The following is a 12,017-nucleotide window of genomic DNA, read 5'->3' as shown; positions in this document are numbered from 1 at the left end:
GGTTAATTGAGCCCAGAATTCAGGATGGAGCCTCAGGTACCCGCAACATATTCGAACACACTGGCCTGTGCTTCGCTTTCAGCAACATCCAACTTCCATGGCAATAACCTACCTAAGTAGCTCACCGTTGCTTGATTAGGTATTCGACAGCCAGCCAGCCACCCTTCCTAACCAGGAGACCACGGGCTTTTATTTGTTGAACCTCGCTATCGGCCGGATACCTACCCATACCCTTCCATTCAGCTCGAATCCCACCTCGGTGGTGATTCCGTCGCAATGGTTGCGCCAGCTGTTCCCGAGTAGGATACCAGTCGAAAAGCTCTCTTCCAAGTAATGAAGCTGACAACCGTACAAGAATCACGGAAGAAATCCTTCAGGAGTCAATTGACGCCCGGACAGAGTCTCTTATTGCGTTGCGAGAGCTCGGTCCCCCAGACCTCGTTCATCTCCTCAAGCAACCAGTCAGGAACCCAGGCAAACACGTACGATGTCCCATAGAACCATGTCTCAAGTAATTTAATAACCCTTCCATTCCAGATTGGTGTCTACCACCATGTTACCGGCGTCGATGCATCCTCCTCGGCAAGCCTTGCTGCCTACATAAATACCCTCACCTACCGCGAATATGGACAGACAGCAACTACTAAGATAGTTGAGGGCGTCTACTGGTATCACCCATCCCTGTCGCATGACCCTTGTGCGCAAAAGTCTAACCGTTTCCGAACCAGCTGCTACAATGCCTTCTCGAGGCTCGACATGCGAGTCCACGTCACTATCCCGGGAACTGTTGAGAGCTACTGCGTGGATGAGAGAGGCGAGAAGAGGAAAGCGACAGACGATTTGTGGCTTGAGACATATTTATGCAGCGTTCTGCGGGCCTATTCGTATGCCGACGACGGCAGCGGCGACACCATTAGAAAGATCATGGGAGTCCGCCGGTTCAACCCCGTTACGAACACGGAGACAGAGCATCGATTCCTAAGCGCGGCAGAGCAACTGTTCTTCAGAGGTGAGGCCCCTACTTATAGAAGTCTGCGCCATCTCTTGAATACCGCTAACAGCCACCTTTAGGCTGGCAACTCGGCTCGGATTCAGTTGTTCAGGTCCCCAATATGGTCTCCAACCATTTGACCACTGGTCTGTTGAAGTACTTCCAAACCACTGGCCGTTATGCGTCGGGTGTCAACCTGTTTGAGAAGTTGCGGACACAAAACGTCGAGGTCTCCTCGTTGTTGTCGAAGGTCCTCTTCATGGGCAACGAAGAGGTGGAAGGGGTGCGAGCCCTACACCAGGCCCTGAAAGAGATGCCCATGGACTATGTGATGCTTGACACCCAGGCGGAGTTCCTCTTGAGAAAGGCCAAGACTGCTGCGACCCCTGAGCAACGGGAGGAGAGGTTGCGCATGGCGTTGGGCTGCGCCGACCGAAGTACCATCGCGGCACCCAGCGAGTTTGGAACCTGGGCCAGATTGGCACAGGTCTATGTCACCATGGAGGACTGGGAGAATGCCCTCACAATACTCAACTCTTGCCCCATGTTTACCTACCAGGACAAGGATGCGCCAGTCATGCCGGACCCGAAGGATGTCCACCTCCCAACCCTTCCCGAGACGAGATTGGACGAAATCGACAGTGAACCAGAGTCAAGATACTCGGAACAGGTGGACCCGAGCTTACTCAACCTCCGTGCAGCCGGCTACCGTGGCACGTTCAAGCAAGCCTATAGCATCCTTACAGAGATGACCGCCAAGATAGGCTGGGATCAGTTGCTCAAGATCAGGAGCAATGTGTTCGTGATGGAAGACGAGTACCGAAACGAAAGACTGGAACCGGCTGCATATCCTGCGAAGCGTAATGCTAGCACCGACGCTCTCCGGGGAACGCCGGATCCCAACCCAACAAACGGCGACGCCACTGACGATGAGGATGGGGAAGAAACTGCCGAGAATGAATCCAAGGCGGCCGATGCCGATTCGTTGGCTCCGACTCTTGTGCCTAATGGCAAGGCAGATGACGCTCTTGAGAGGCCGTCCAGCACCGCTGATCCCGATGAGATCAAGAAGTCCGACGGGGAACAGGTAAGTGGTTACTACCCATTAATCCTCTCCCACTCTAATACCGCACCATCTCTACCCCCTATGGTCAGCACTTGCTAACACACAACAACGCACAGGGGGCGAATGATGAAGATCACCTCTCACGTCTGAACAACAAGCGTCTCTGTGAGCGGTGGCTTGACAGTCTGTTCATGGTACTGTACGAAGACCTGAGGGTCTACACCATCTGGCGGACGCAGATGGCGCAGTATCGAGCGCAGAGTATGCAATACAAAAAGTCTGCCGAGGAGTGGGAGATCCTAGGGAGCCTCGCCGAGCGGCTGCAGCATACGGATGAGGCCGTCGAGGCTTACCGTGCCTGCCTAGCCCAACGTTTCAGCCCCAAGGCGCTCACGGGCATCTTGAGAGTGTTCGAGAAGAATAAGAACACCCGAGAGGCGGTTGCTGCCACGATCAGACTCGTGACGTGGCAGTACAGATGGTACAGCGAGTTCTCGCCCGAGCTTCTCCACACGGTCCGGACGCTCATCGAGGACGAGGGTGCGGTCAAGGTCAGGAGCATCATCCAGGCTACCAACTTGCCCCAGACGGTCCTGGACCTGACTCACCATTACGCTGCCCTCTGTGCGACATTTCGTAGCAGCGGGACGGATGGCTGAGTTCTGAATGAGATACGACAGAGCTAGGTTCCTTTGCTATACGTGTGTGATATGTGGCTTCGGACGAGTGTGTCTACTTGTGGAGAGAAGGGAACACCTGGCAGTTGGGAGGAGAGACGAGGAATAGGAAAACTTGGAAGCATGTTAGCTCGTTGAGTACCAGGCTGGGCATGGCAACACCGATTCCACATTATTCTCCTTCTATATGCGCCTTTGTACCCGCCTACTCATGAAACTGGGGAATTCTATTAATACCATGCCTGGCTACGCTATAAATTTCTGTCAAGGTCTTTACACGCGATGTTTTCTTCGTTGAACATAGCTGTCACGGCCTAGGATTTACCCTTAGCGTACCAAACCCATAATCTAGACTATCCTCTAAACGACCGTGATTCTCACCTAGGCTTCTCATAGAAGCATGCCTCAGTATCGACTCTATCTACCTGCCGATATGTTGCACTTGATATCAGTGCGACTAGGGTGGTGCTGAGGCTCTTGCAATTCCAGTCCTTAGACAGAAACGCTATCATTATGGGAAGAATCTAAGGGTAGTACTTACTTTAAAGGCTATCAAGATAGTCCCCTGGTTTCTAGCAAGCATGTTTAAGACCAGCCTATGCATACCTTGGCATTGAACATCTATGCAAGGTGCAATATCTGATTATATATGTGTATATATGCCACAGTGTGAGAGAGTAACTGGTAGAATGGGTAATTGTAAGAGCGACTTCAAGTTCATACTGGGCCGGGTAATGCGTCGATAAAAGCTCCATTGCGACATATTCACATATCTTATTGATCTCGCAATGCCTAGCCCCTACCTTCGAGTCATCCGATCTCGAAACAGGGAATCTCGTACGACTTTCCAGAATCCCAATTATACTATCTCTTATCGGTTTCATTCTCCTCCTTGCTGACCTTCTGCCCTATCACGGCCAGCGCGTGGGCGTAGAGTCGGTCAGGGAGCAAAACTCGGCAAGGAGCAATGAACTCGGTGAGATCAAACCAGGAGATGGCGCATCGGAGGGACGGAAAGCCAGGAGGGATACCTCACATAACCCTTGAGACGGCTCTCTCTGTTCAAGGGGGGTGCCGAGAGGATGTTCATCCATAGATAGGTAGGTCGCGACATGCCATTTCTATGCTCTTTATGACGGAATCTGGGATAATAGAGAAATAGAACCTCTTGGGAAGGCCTGCTATTTACGTAAACGTTCAAGATGGTATTCTAGGGTGTTAGCCGCGGCTGGACAAGATAGAACTCCAAGGGGCGCAAAAGTTTTGGAAGGCAGGGTCCAACCTAGTCGCAGTCGCTCAAGGAATGCTCCGAGGGTTCGAGAAAGGGCAGACCTGAGCGGCATTTCGGCGATTTCTGCGAGACATGGATAGACCCCGTACTGGGAAGAGATCAACACCTTCGGCGGGTACCACGTCGGCTGCTATATCGGACAGTTTGAATGAACGTTAAATCGCAGGATGCGCCAATCGTAATGTGTTATCTCTCGACAGAATTCCGCTGGCCATCAAGCGCCCCTGTATATGTACACTGTCCCAATGCGCGTCGCAACATCATCGCTCGAAGCCCGTACAGTTACACTCTTACTGCTTCGCCTTCTTCTCGTCCGCTTCTGCGTTCTCCATGAACTTCCTGTAGAATTGTCAGCTGCCTGGTGTGACTTGTGTGTGAATTGGGGTGTCGCAGGGGGTCGCACTTGATGAAACCTTCCTCGTCCGAGCTCGATGCGTTGATGGGAGGCGTGGGAGTTGTTGCCTTCTTCGGGCCGCTCATTGCGAGGTAGGTACCGCCGAACATTGTTCCGAGGGTAAGCATCGCCAGCTGCACAAACGGAAATGTCAGCATAGGAGGTCCAATGGCTCAGCACGCGAGGCTCAGGGAGCCGCGAAGGCCCTGTCAAGTGCTGGGAGGGGGGGAAGCTCGCTGGCTTTCGCCGGCTTTCACTGACATGGTGCGAGCCGACTTGGCGGCCGAAAATAGTGTACGTGGCAGTCATCTTGACGGGAGGGGGGATAGCGAGCTCGGAATGCCGGCGATGTTGGTTGCTATGGGGCAATTGAAGGTCGCGGTTTGGTAACAGAGGGTTAGACGTCGGAAAACGACGCAGCAAACCAGCATTCCGATTTTTGTCGCTGTTTCCGCCTGGCCGGTCCACTCCATCCCGGTTATATAGATATTTGTACGCGTTTGGACGATATTACTTACCAAATGGGCAAATATCCTTCTATCAGAACGGGCTTGCCCGGTCATCCGAACGACGTCACTAGATTCCAAGTATCTCACCACAATCCACCATCAAGTCCTCAATCCCCCGCCCTTCCTTTCTGCCCTACAGCACTTCAATTTCCTTGCTAGATTTTGCAGCTTAGCTGCGCTTTGATACAACAGTGAATAAAACCCATTACTCACTCGTGCTGGTCCAAGATGTGGTGGGGCAAAGGCCAAGACAAACCGACGGAACCCGCCAAGGCCAATACGGCCAAGGCTGGATTCGATGCAGAGAAGCTCCCTGACAGAGAGAAGCTGCCAGCCAAGCTCCAGAAGATTGTCGAAAAATCAGACAAAGAGGATAACTTATATGACGAAATAGTGGATGGCTAGTATGCATGATCCTCGGGGCCTTGGCTATGATCGCGCGAAAGGCTTCCGGCTGACTTTTGATACGATAGCGCGCCGCCTTCGACAGAATCAAACGTCCGTTATGCAGCCTATGCCTCTCGTTTTCGCACCATTCTGGTCTCGGCGCAACGCTACGTAGCATATACCTCTGACATCGGCGAGTCCTTCCGGCCCGTCGCACATCCCAAACTCGTCCGCACTGCCTACGGCATAAGCTGGGCATACATTATCGGCGATGTCTCATACGAAGGCTACAAGGCCTACCGGCAAAACCAGCGGATACTCAACCCTCAGCTAGAGCTTTCTGCAGAGCATCAGAAGGTCACAGGATTGCCCGACCCGCGTCTTCCGGAGCTGGCAAACCCTGGTGTCGTTTCCCCTCTCGAGGACTACCGGACTGTTATGGCGCAGCGCGCGATATTCCAAAGTCTTGCCAGCATGGGGCTTCCGGCGTTCACGATCCACAGCGTGGTGCGATACAGCGGAAGGGCGATGAAGAACATCAAGAATACCACGATCCGGACATGGGGACCGATTGGCCTCGGCCTAGCCGTCGTGCCGTTCTTGCCCAGCTTGTTCGACAAGCCGGTCGAGAATGCGGTCGAGTGGGTGTTCCACAAGGGGTTTGCGACCTTTGGCGGGGAGCATGCTGTTGGGGGGGCGTCCGTGATAGGGAGAGAGAAGCAGCTCAGCACCAAACCCGTCAAACCGAAGGAGAAGGAGCTTTGATTACGGGGTTGACATTTCCCGGGGCTCGAGTTGGACAGTAGAAATACGGCATACCACCCACCGACTCCACTCCTGGGCGCATTCATGATGACAATCTCAACTTTGTTGATCTCTCGAGGTTCCTTTGGACGACCCATTTCTGCTCGGAGGAGTCAACACCTTGATCTTTGTCACGATAGTGTTGAGACAGATACTATACTCTGCACTAGTTCCCCTCAATATTCCCCTAAATTCGTACGTTAATGAGCCAATTTCCATGGCATCCCATACACGGTAGGTTGGTATCTAAATGTGGCCCGCAACCTAACAAACCAAATGAACGCTATGCTTCTATCCATTATGTATAAAACCCGCCGCTGCCTCACACCTCAATGAGATCCGGCGGTGGTCCAACTCCCCTCAAAAGCACAATGGTATTCCCGCTGGCCAGCACGGAGCCAAGCTTCTCGTTGAACTCTAGCAACCTCCCTCCCTCGACATGGAATACCCGTAACTTGTCCCGTTCGTCGGACGATTGGTTGTTGATGTTCTGGACCTGGAGGCTGCGCGCTGCGGCATCCAACACCCTCCCTATTACCCAGTCCTTGGAATAGAAGAACTGGCCCTTGGGGAACTTTGCCTTGGCCGTCTCCGCCTCGGCCTCGACGTGCAGATATATCCTCTTCTCCGGCGCGAGCTTGACATCGCCTTTCGCCGTCTTCTTCAGGTTGTTCACGGCGACGAGCCTGGCGGCGTTGGACGTCGGCTTCGGCTTCGGCAGGACCCTGGAGGCCTGCTGCTTCTTGGCCGACCCCCACAGGCGCAGCTTCTCGAGCGCGCTCTTCGCCTTCTCGGCTGTAGCGTCGATGCCGGACGGCGCTCGTGCGCCGATGGGCACGAGGTTCTTGCAGTCGTGGTCCTCCTTCAGGCGGTGCTTGAGGCAGTAGTCGCGGTTGCAGTTCTGGCAGTGCACGCCGGGCACGAGGCTCGTGCCGACGACGGTCTTGCACTGCGGGTCCGCGCACGGCTTCTGGCTGACGAGGTCGCGCATCCGGCGGCCCTCGCCCGCGGAGTGCCGGGCCATCTGGGCCTGGCGCCGGCGCTCGGCCCAGGCGCCGGCGCTGGCGCATCGGTGCGCCGTCTCGGTCCGGTGGTCGAGGCAGAAGGTCCGGCTGCAGCTCTGGCAGAGGAAGGGGAGGAAGTCGAGCTGGTTGCAGTAGTCGAATTGGCAGTGCTCGCCGATGAGGTCGGCGTCGTTGCCGACGCGCTTCTCGACGGTCATCTTGACGTAGCTGGTCTCTGGATCGGGGTTTGGGAAGGCCATCTTTGCGGGCGCTGCGAGGTCGCGGGGAGAATTTATGGACGCCGAGCGTTCTGAAAGCCCGGGCGCCAGCAGGTTGAAGCCGGCTTTCGTGTACGGAGTAGGCAGTTGTTGAAGCGTAATCGAAGTGGCGGTTCGCTGACAAACGTGGCTGAGACGTGTCAAAGAAGGGTCTCGAAGGCACTGTCAATGATGGGTTGAGGGGTGTGGGACGAAGATCGACGCTAACCTTTAGCGAGATGCGGCTGGTAACTCCTGGAGCCGGCCCCGATATTGCTTACGTAAACGAAGAACGTCATGTCAGTGAATAAGACTGTACCTACAGACAAAGATCGTCAGGAACCAGTGGCGGCGAATATTTCCTCAACCTCCTCACATCATTCCCTCCAAGAGCGGAAAAGCCATGCGCAATTCCGACCATCCTACGAAACTGGAAAATGCCTCCATACGTCACGCGCAAGCGCGTGCGTAGCGGCTCACCACCCCCACAGCATCAAGCTTCAAAGCGGAAAGCAACGACCAAGCCTGCGCTTGCCCCACCTCGAAAACCCACCCTGTTCGATGACCTCGACGCCACCTCTACTCCACGGTCGTCCACGAAGAGCAGCGCCGCTGCACAGCTGATCGACGATAGTGACGACGACAGCAGCTCGCTCTCATCATTTTCCGATGCCGATTTCGAGGATGTGCCGCTCACGAAGAGGCGGAAGGTCGATATTGGCCATGAAGCAGGCGAGGACGACGACGACGACGATATTGAGTTCGAAGACGTCCAGACTCCGCTTGCCGAAATCCCCGACGCCCCAGAGCCGTCGGGCGATCTGGAGTTGACGTTGACCAGGGACACGAGAATCTCGCTGACCAATGCTTTTGGCAAGAAAGGACCCTCCAAGTTGGAGCGCAGGATTAGGGTCGCAACACACTGCGTCCACGTCCAATTTCTCTTGTGGCACAACGCTATTCGCAACTCGTGGTTATGCGATCCAGAGGTTCAGGGCTTGCTGCTGTCGCATCTTCCGCCTAGACTATGGGACGAAGTGGAGAGATGGAAACGAAATAGTGGCCAGGATGAGCCTCAAGCCACACCGAAAAAGCCCACTACCACTAGGGCAAAGGGAAAGGGGAAGAACAAGAGTTCCACGGATAAGTCATCCCGAGACTGGAGCGACGCCGCGCAGCACTTGGAAAGTGGCACTGTAGACTTGAGTCACGGAGATCCCCTGTTTAGGTTGATGAAGGCTCTATCTGCTTGGTGGAAGCAGAGGTTCCGAATCAAGGCGCCAGGGCTGAGGAAGGTCGGGTACATGTCACTTGAACGGCTGGATCGGTTGACTAAGGCGTACCACAATGACGAGCATGACGCCGTCCGGTTTGGGGAACGCATTGGGAGCCTGGAAGAGTTCAGGATATGCGCTCAAGATTGCACTGGAAGCCGAGACGTCGGGTCGCAGCTGTTCACGGCCCTTCTGAGAGCACTGAGCCTAGACGCAAGGATGGTTGCGAATCTGCAACCCTTGGGGTTTGGCTGGAACAAGCTTGAGGAAGCAGAGCCCGAGAAGGAGAATAAGGATCCCATCACCACCTCTACGGAAATTGGGAGCAAGTCCAGTACAAACGGTGCATCTACCGGGAAGGGCAAAATGCCGTCAAGGTCAAGCAAGGCTCCCGAGCGGAAAGTTCAGGTAGCTTCGCAGTCGAACACGAGGCAAACGAGCCGCAAAAACAACAAACCCTCCCCTGACGACGTTGACAATTTCGAACTCCTCGCGGATGACAGCGACGAGTTGCTCGTTGAGATACCCCAAGCAACACCAAGGAAGAAGTGGCAAGCATACGACCAGGATCTCGAGTTCCCACATTACTGGAGCGAAGTATTGTCCCCCGTCACCAACAAATACGTGCCAGTGGACCCCATTGTCAAATCCGTCATTGCGACGAACAGGGAACTGGTTGAGTCGCTCGAGCCACGGGGCAACAAAGCGGACAGGGCAAAACAAGTCATTGCTTATGTCGTCGGCTTCTGCCAGGACGGAACCGCCAAAGATGTTACAGTCAGGTATCTCAAGCGTCAGGTGTTGCCCGGCCGGACCAAGGGGATGCGGATGCCTATCGAGAAGGTACCGGTACATGACCGTAACGGAAAAGTAAGAAGGTACAACCAAATCGATTGGTTCAAGACTGTCATGCGCGGCTACGGAAGGGGGGGCAGGAAGAATCCTGTTACCGAACTTGACGATGACGAGGACTCGACCGACTTGAAGGCGGCCAAGCAAGAGAAAAAGGAAGTCAAGGGTGGGGAAGAAACTCTGCAATACTACAAGCAGTCGAAGGAATTCGTTTTGGAAAGGCACTTGAAGAGGGAGGAGGCGTTGCTCCCAACAGCCATTCAGGTGAAGACATTCAAGAACAAGGGTAAAGGCAGCGACCCCAAAGAGGAGCCAGTGTTCTATCGCAAGGACGTCGTCCAAGTGAAAAGTGCAGAAACATGGCACAAGCAAGGGCGCGCGCCACTACCGGGAGCAGAGCCGCTCAAGAGGGTACCCTATCGAGCGGCAACGACAAATCGACGCCGTGAGATAGCAGAAGCCGAGGCTCTCACGGGTGAGAAGGTCTTGCAGGGCCTTTACGGTTTTGACCAGACTGACTGGATCGTCCCGCCTCCCATCCAGAATGGCATCATTCCCAAAAACGAGTACGGAAACATCGACCTCTTTGTTGAGCACATGTGTCCCGAAGGTGCTGTTCATGTTCCTTATCGTGGGACCACGAAGGTCTGCAAGCGGCTCAAGATCGACTATGCCGAAGCAGTGGTGGACTTCGAGTTCGGGCACCGGATGGCAGTCCCCGTCATCCAGGGCGTGGTCATCGCCGCGGAGTACCACGACCAGGTCATGCAGGAGCTCGCCAAGGACGAAGCAGAGCGGAGTAGGAAGGAGGACGAGAAGCGGAGGAAAGCCGCCCTAGCCATGTGGAGGAAGTTCTTGATGGGCATGCGTATTATGGAGAGGATCCGGCAAGATTACGGAGACACTAACGTCGACGTCGAGGTTTTCAGACACGATCGCGGTGCCGGAGACGCTGCGGGCAAAGACGAGGATATGGCTGGGGGTTTCCTACCGGAAGGCTACGAGTCGGGAGAGGAAAAAGAGGCACATCAGGTGTCTGGATTCTTCCCCGTTGCGGACGAGGACGACGGCGACGACGACGGGGAGGACACGCTCCAGGTAGAGCATGATACCCCGTTCGACCGGCCCGCCCAACCACATACCCCTTCGGAATCTACAACGAGTACGAAGCCGAGGAGGAAGACGGCAACGGCAGCAAAGGCTTCCTCGTCGAGACGCAGGCAGCGGAGAGCACTGGAATCAGATGACGAGGACGCCGAGGAGTATGGAGAGCAAGACGAAGATTACTGTGCTTGATGACGGTATCACAATGAAGTAATGAACTGGCAAGATAATATTCACGACGAGTATATCCCTGTATGACAATACAATCATGCCGCCGAATAACAAACAGGCAGCGGATGGTTGCTCGGCAAGTCAGAACCTTGCTTTTCTGTTTGTAGTGACTTGCTATAGACCATTTCCACGACCCCTAATTTCAAGTAATTTGAACCCATCTTCAGGGGCGACTAGCTCATCCCAGCGGAGACTTTAGATATACCGTCTACAGATTACCATGTCGTAGAACGGGATACTATATCCTGGACTTCGGGTTTTTTTTTTTTGGGAGTTTGTGTCATAGTATTCCGCCCAGGCGTAGCCAGCCAAGATCACCATGCCATCTACCCGCTACCGATCGCTAGCCCGGGTTTGCCAGGACAGCTGGACTTTATGGGGATTGATCTGTTCTTCAGAGGCAGGTTGGGCCTCATAACCTTAATATTGCTCCCAACACTTGCACCTTGATTGGTTAGGACGGTTGGGAGCGCAAGCGCCGCAAGGTTGCTGCATATTACAATCACGCCAGGGGTGGGCGTTGCAGAGGTGCCAATTATAGCCCAAGTCAGCAGCACCTCGCAAACCACAGGCATTCGTACCTCACAAAGGAAGACCCGACTCACGAAGGAGCAGGCTGAACCCCAGCAGCCATAACTGGGGAGTCTCTCAGGCTCTTCTTCGAGGCGTCGGTTTCCACCCAACAACCAGTCTACCTACCTAATAAGGTAGGCACCTACCTATTCCATCGGGCTTGGCTGGCTTTTGGCAGGCTTTTGGGAACCTCGACTCATCTACTACCTAACCAACGGCGACTCGCATAGTATTTCCCCACCACACAACCCTCTTGCCGATTATCTTGCACCGAGATCTTCTTGCGCCGAGATCTTGCACCACTATCTTGCACTGCTATCTTTCACTAATCATTAGTATCCCTTGCCGATTTTACATCATCCAAATGTGCTTCCCGAATGCCGCATTCTCGGCGCCAGCTTAAGCTCAACCCCAGCCTTTGGTGAGTGGTTTGTCCTTTAGAGTTCAACAGGTTGCTGCCTGCGCGGGGGCTTAGAGAAGTCACCGGAATGTGAAGCGCACCCTAATACCCTACTGTCTGCTATTCCAGCTTGTTCCCGTTGTCATAACTCCATTCTCAGAGTCGACAGTGTCGTCCTAAGATCAAGATTCTCGCTCTTTCTT

At 54.3% G+C, this 12,017-nt stretch overlaps 5 protein-coding genes across 5 annotated transcripts; 3 read left to right on the top strand and 2 right to left on the bottom strand.

Moving 5' to 3' along the window:
• Nucleotides 1-79: 79 nt before the first annotated feature.
• On the top strand, nucleotides 80-3,099 carry QBC33DRAFT_524135 (putative bud site selection protein 7 protein). The gene is made up of 6 exons (XM_060426708.1): nucleotides 80-299; nucleotides 356-482; nucleotides 538-668; nucleotides 729-1,009; nucleotides 1,072-2,078; nucleotides 2,174-3,099. Exons 1-6 carry the CDS (start codon nucleotides 277-279, stop codon nucleotides 2,714-2,716), a joined length of 2,112 nt encoding a protein of 703 aa, XP_060287807.1. The 5' UTR covers nucleotides 80-276; the 3' UTR covers nucleotides 2,717-3,099.
• Nucleotides 3,100-3,936: 837 nt separating this feature from the next.
• On the bottom strand, nucleotides 3,937-4,996 carry QBC33DRAFT_157645 (uncharacterized protein). The gene is made up of 4 exons (XM_060422214.1): nucleotides 4,938-4,996; nucleotides 4,681-4,886; nucleotides 4,429-4,553; nucleotides 3,937-4,364 (listed from the first exon to the last, which is right to left on the bottom strand). Exons 2-4 carry the CDS (start codon nucleotides 4,726-4,728, stop codon nucleotides 4,316-4,318), a joined length of 222 nt encoding a protein of 73 aa, XP_060287806.1. The 5' UTR covers nucleotides 4,729-4,886; nucleotides 4,938-4,996; the 3' UTR covers nucleotides 3,937-4,315.
• A 32-nt stretch (nucleotides 4,997-5,028) lies between these two features.
• Nucleotides 5,029-6,381, top strand: QBC33DRAFT_524130 (mitochondrial 18 KDa protein-domain-containing protein). Its single transcript, XM_060426707.1, has 2 exons — nucleotides 5,029-5,332; nucleotides 5,402-6,381. The coding sequence occupies exons 1-2, from the start codon at nucleotides 5,157-5,159 to the stop codon at nucleotides 6,078-6,080; spliced, it is 855 nt and encodes a 284-aa protein (XP_060287805.1). The 5' UTR covers nucleotides 5,029-5,156; the 3' UTR covers nucleotides 6,081-6,381.
• On the bottom strand, nucleotides 6,193-7,142 carry QBC33DRAFT_524127 (uncharacterized protein). The gene has a single exon (XM_060426706.1). The coding sequence runs from the start codon at nucleotides 7,108-7,110 to the stop codon at nucleotides 6,442-6,444; it is 669 nt and encodes a 222-aa protein (XP_060287804.1). The 5' UTR covers nucleotides 7,111-7,142; the 3' UTR covers nucleotides 6,193-6,441.
• A 540-nt stretch (nucleotides 7,143-7,682) lies between these two features.
• QBC33DRAFT_524126 (Rad4 transglutaminase-like domain-containing protein) lies at nucleotides 7,683-11,003 on the top strand. Its single transcript, XM_060426705.1, has one exon. The coding sequence runs from the start codon at nucleotides 7,818-7,820 to the stop codon at nucleotides 10,800-10,802; it is 2,985 nt and encodes a 994-aa protein (XP_060287803.1). The 5' UTR covers nucleotides 7,683-7,817; the 3' UTR covers nucleotides 10,803-11,003.
• Nucleotides 11,004-12,017: the final 1,014 nt, after the last annotated feature.

This window comes from Phialemonium atrogriseum, assembly GCF_030411735.1.
Source record: "Phialemonium atrogriseum strain 8032-3 unplaced genomic scaffold QBC33scaffold_2, whole genome shotgun sequence".
Classification (NCBI taxonomy): domain Eukaryota; kingdom Fungi; phylum Ascomycota; class Sordariomycetes; order Cephalothecales; family Cephalothecaceae; genus Phialemonium; species Phialemonium atrogriseum.
Note: the sequence above shows the minus strand (reverse complement) of the source record. Positions and strands in the feature narration are given on the sequence as shown.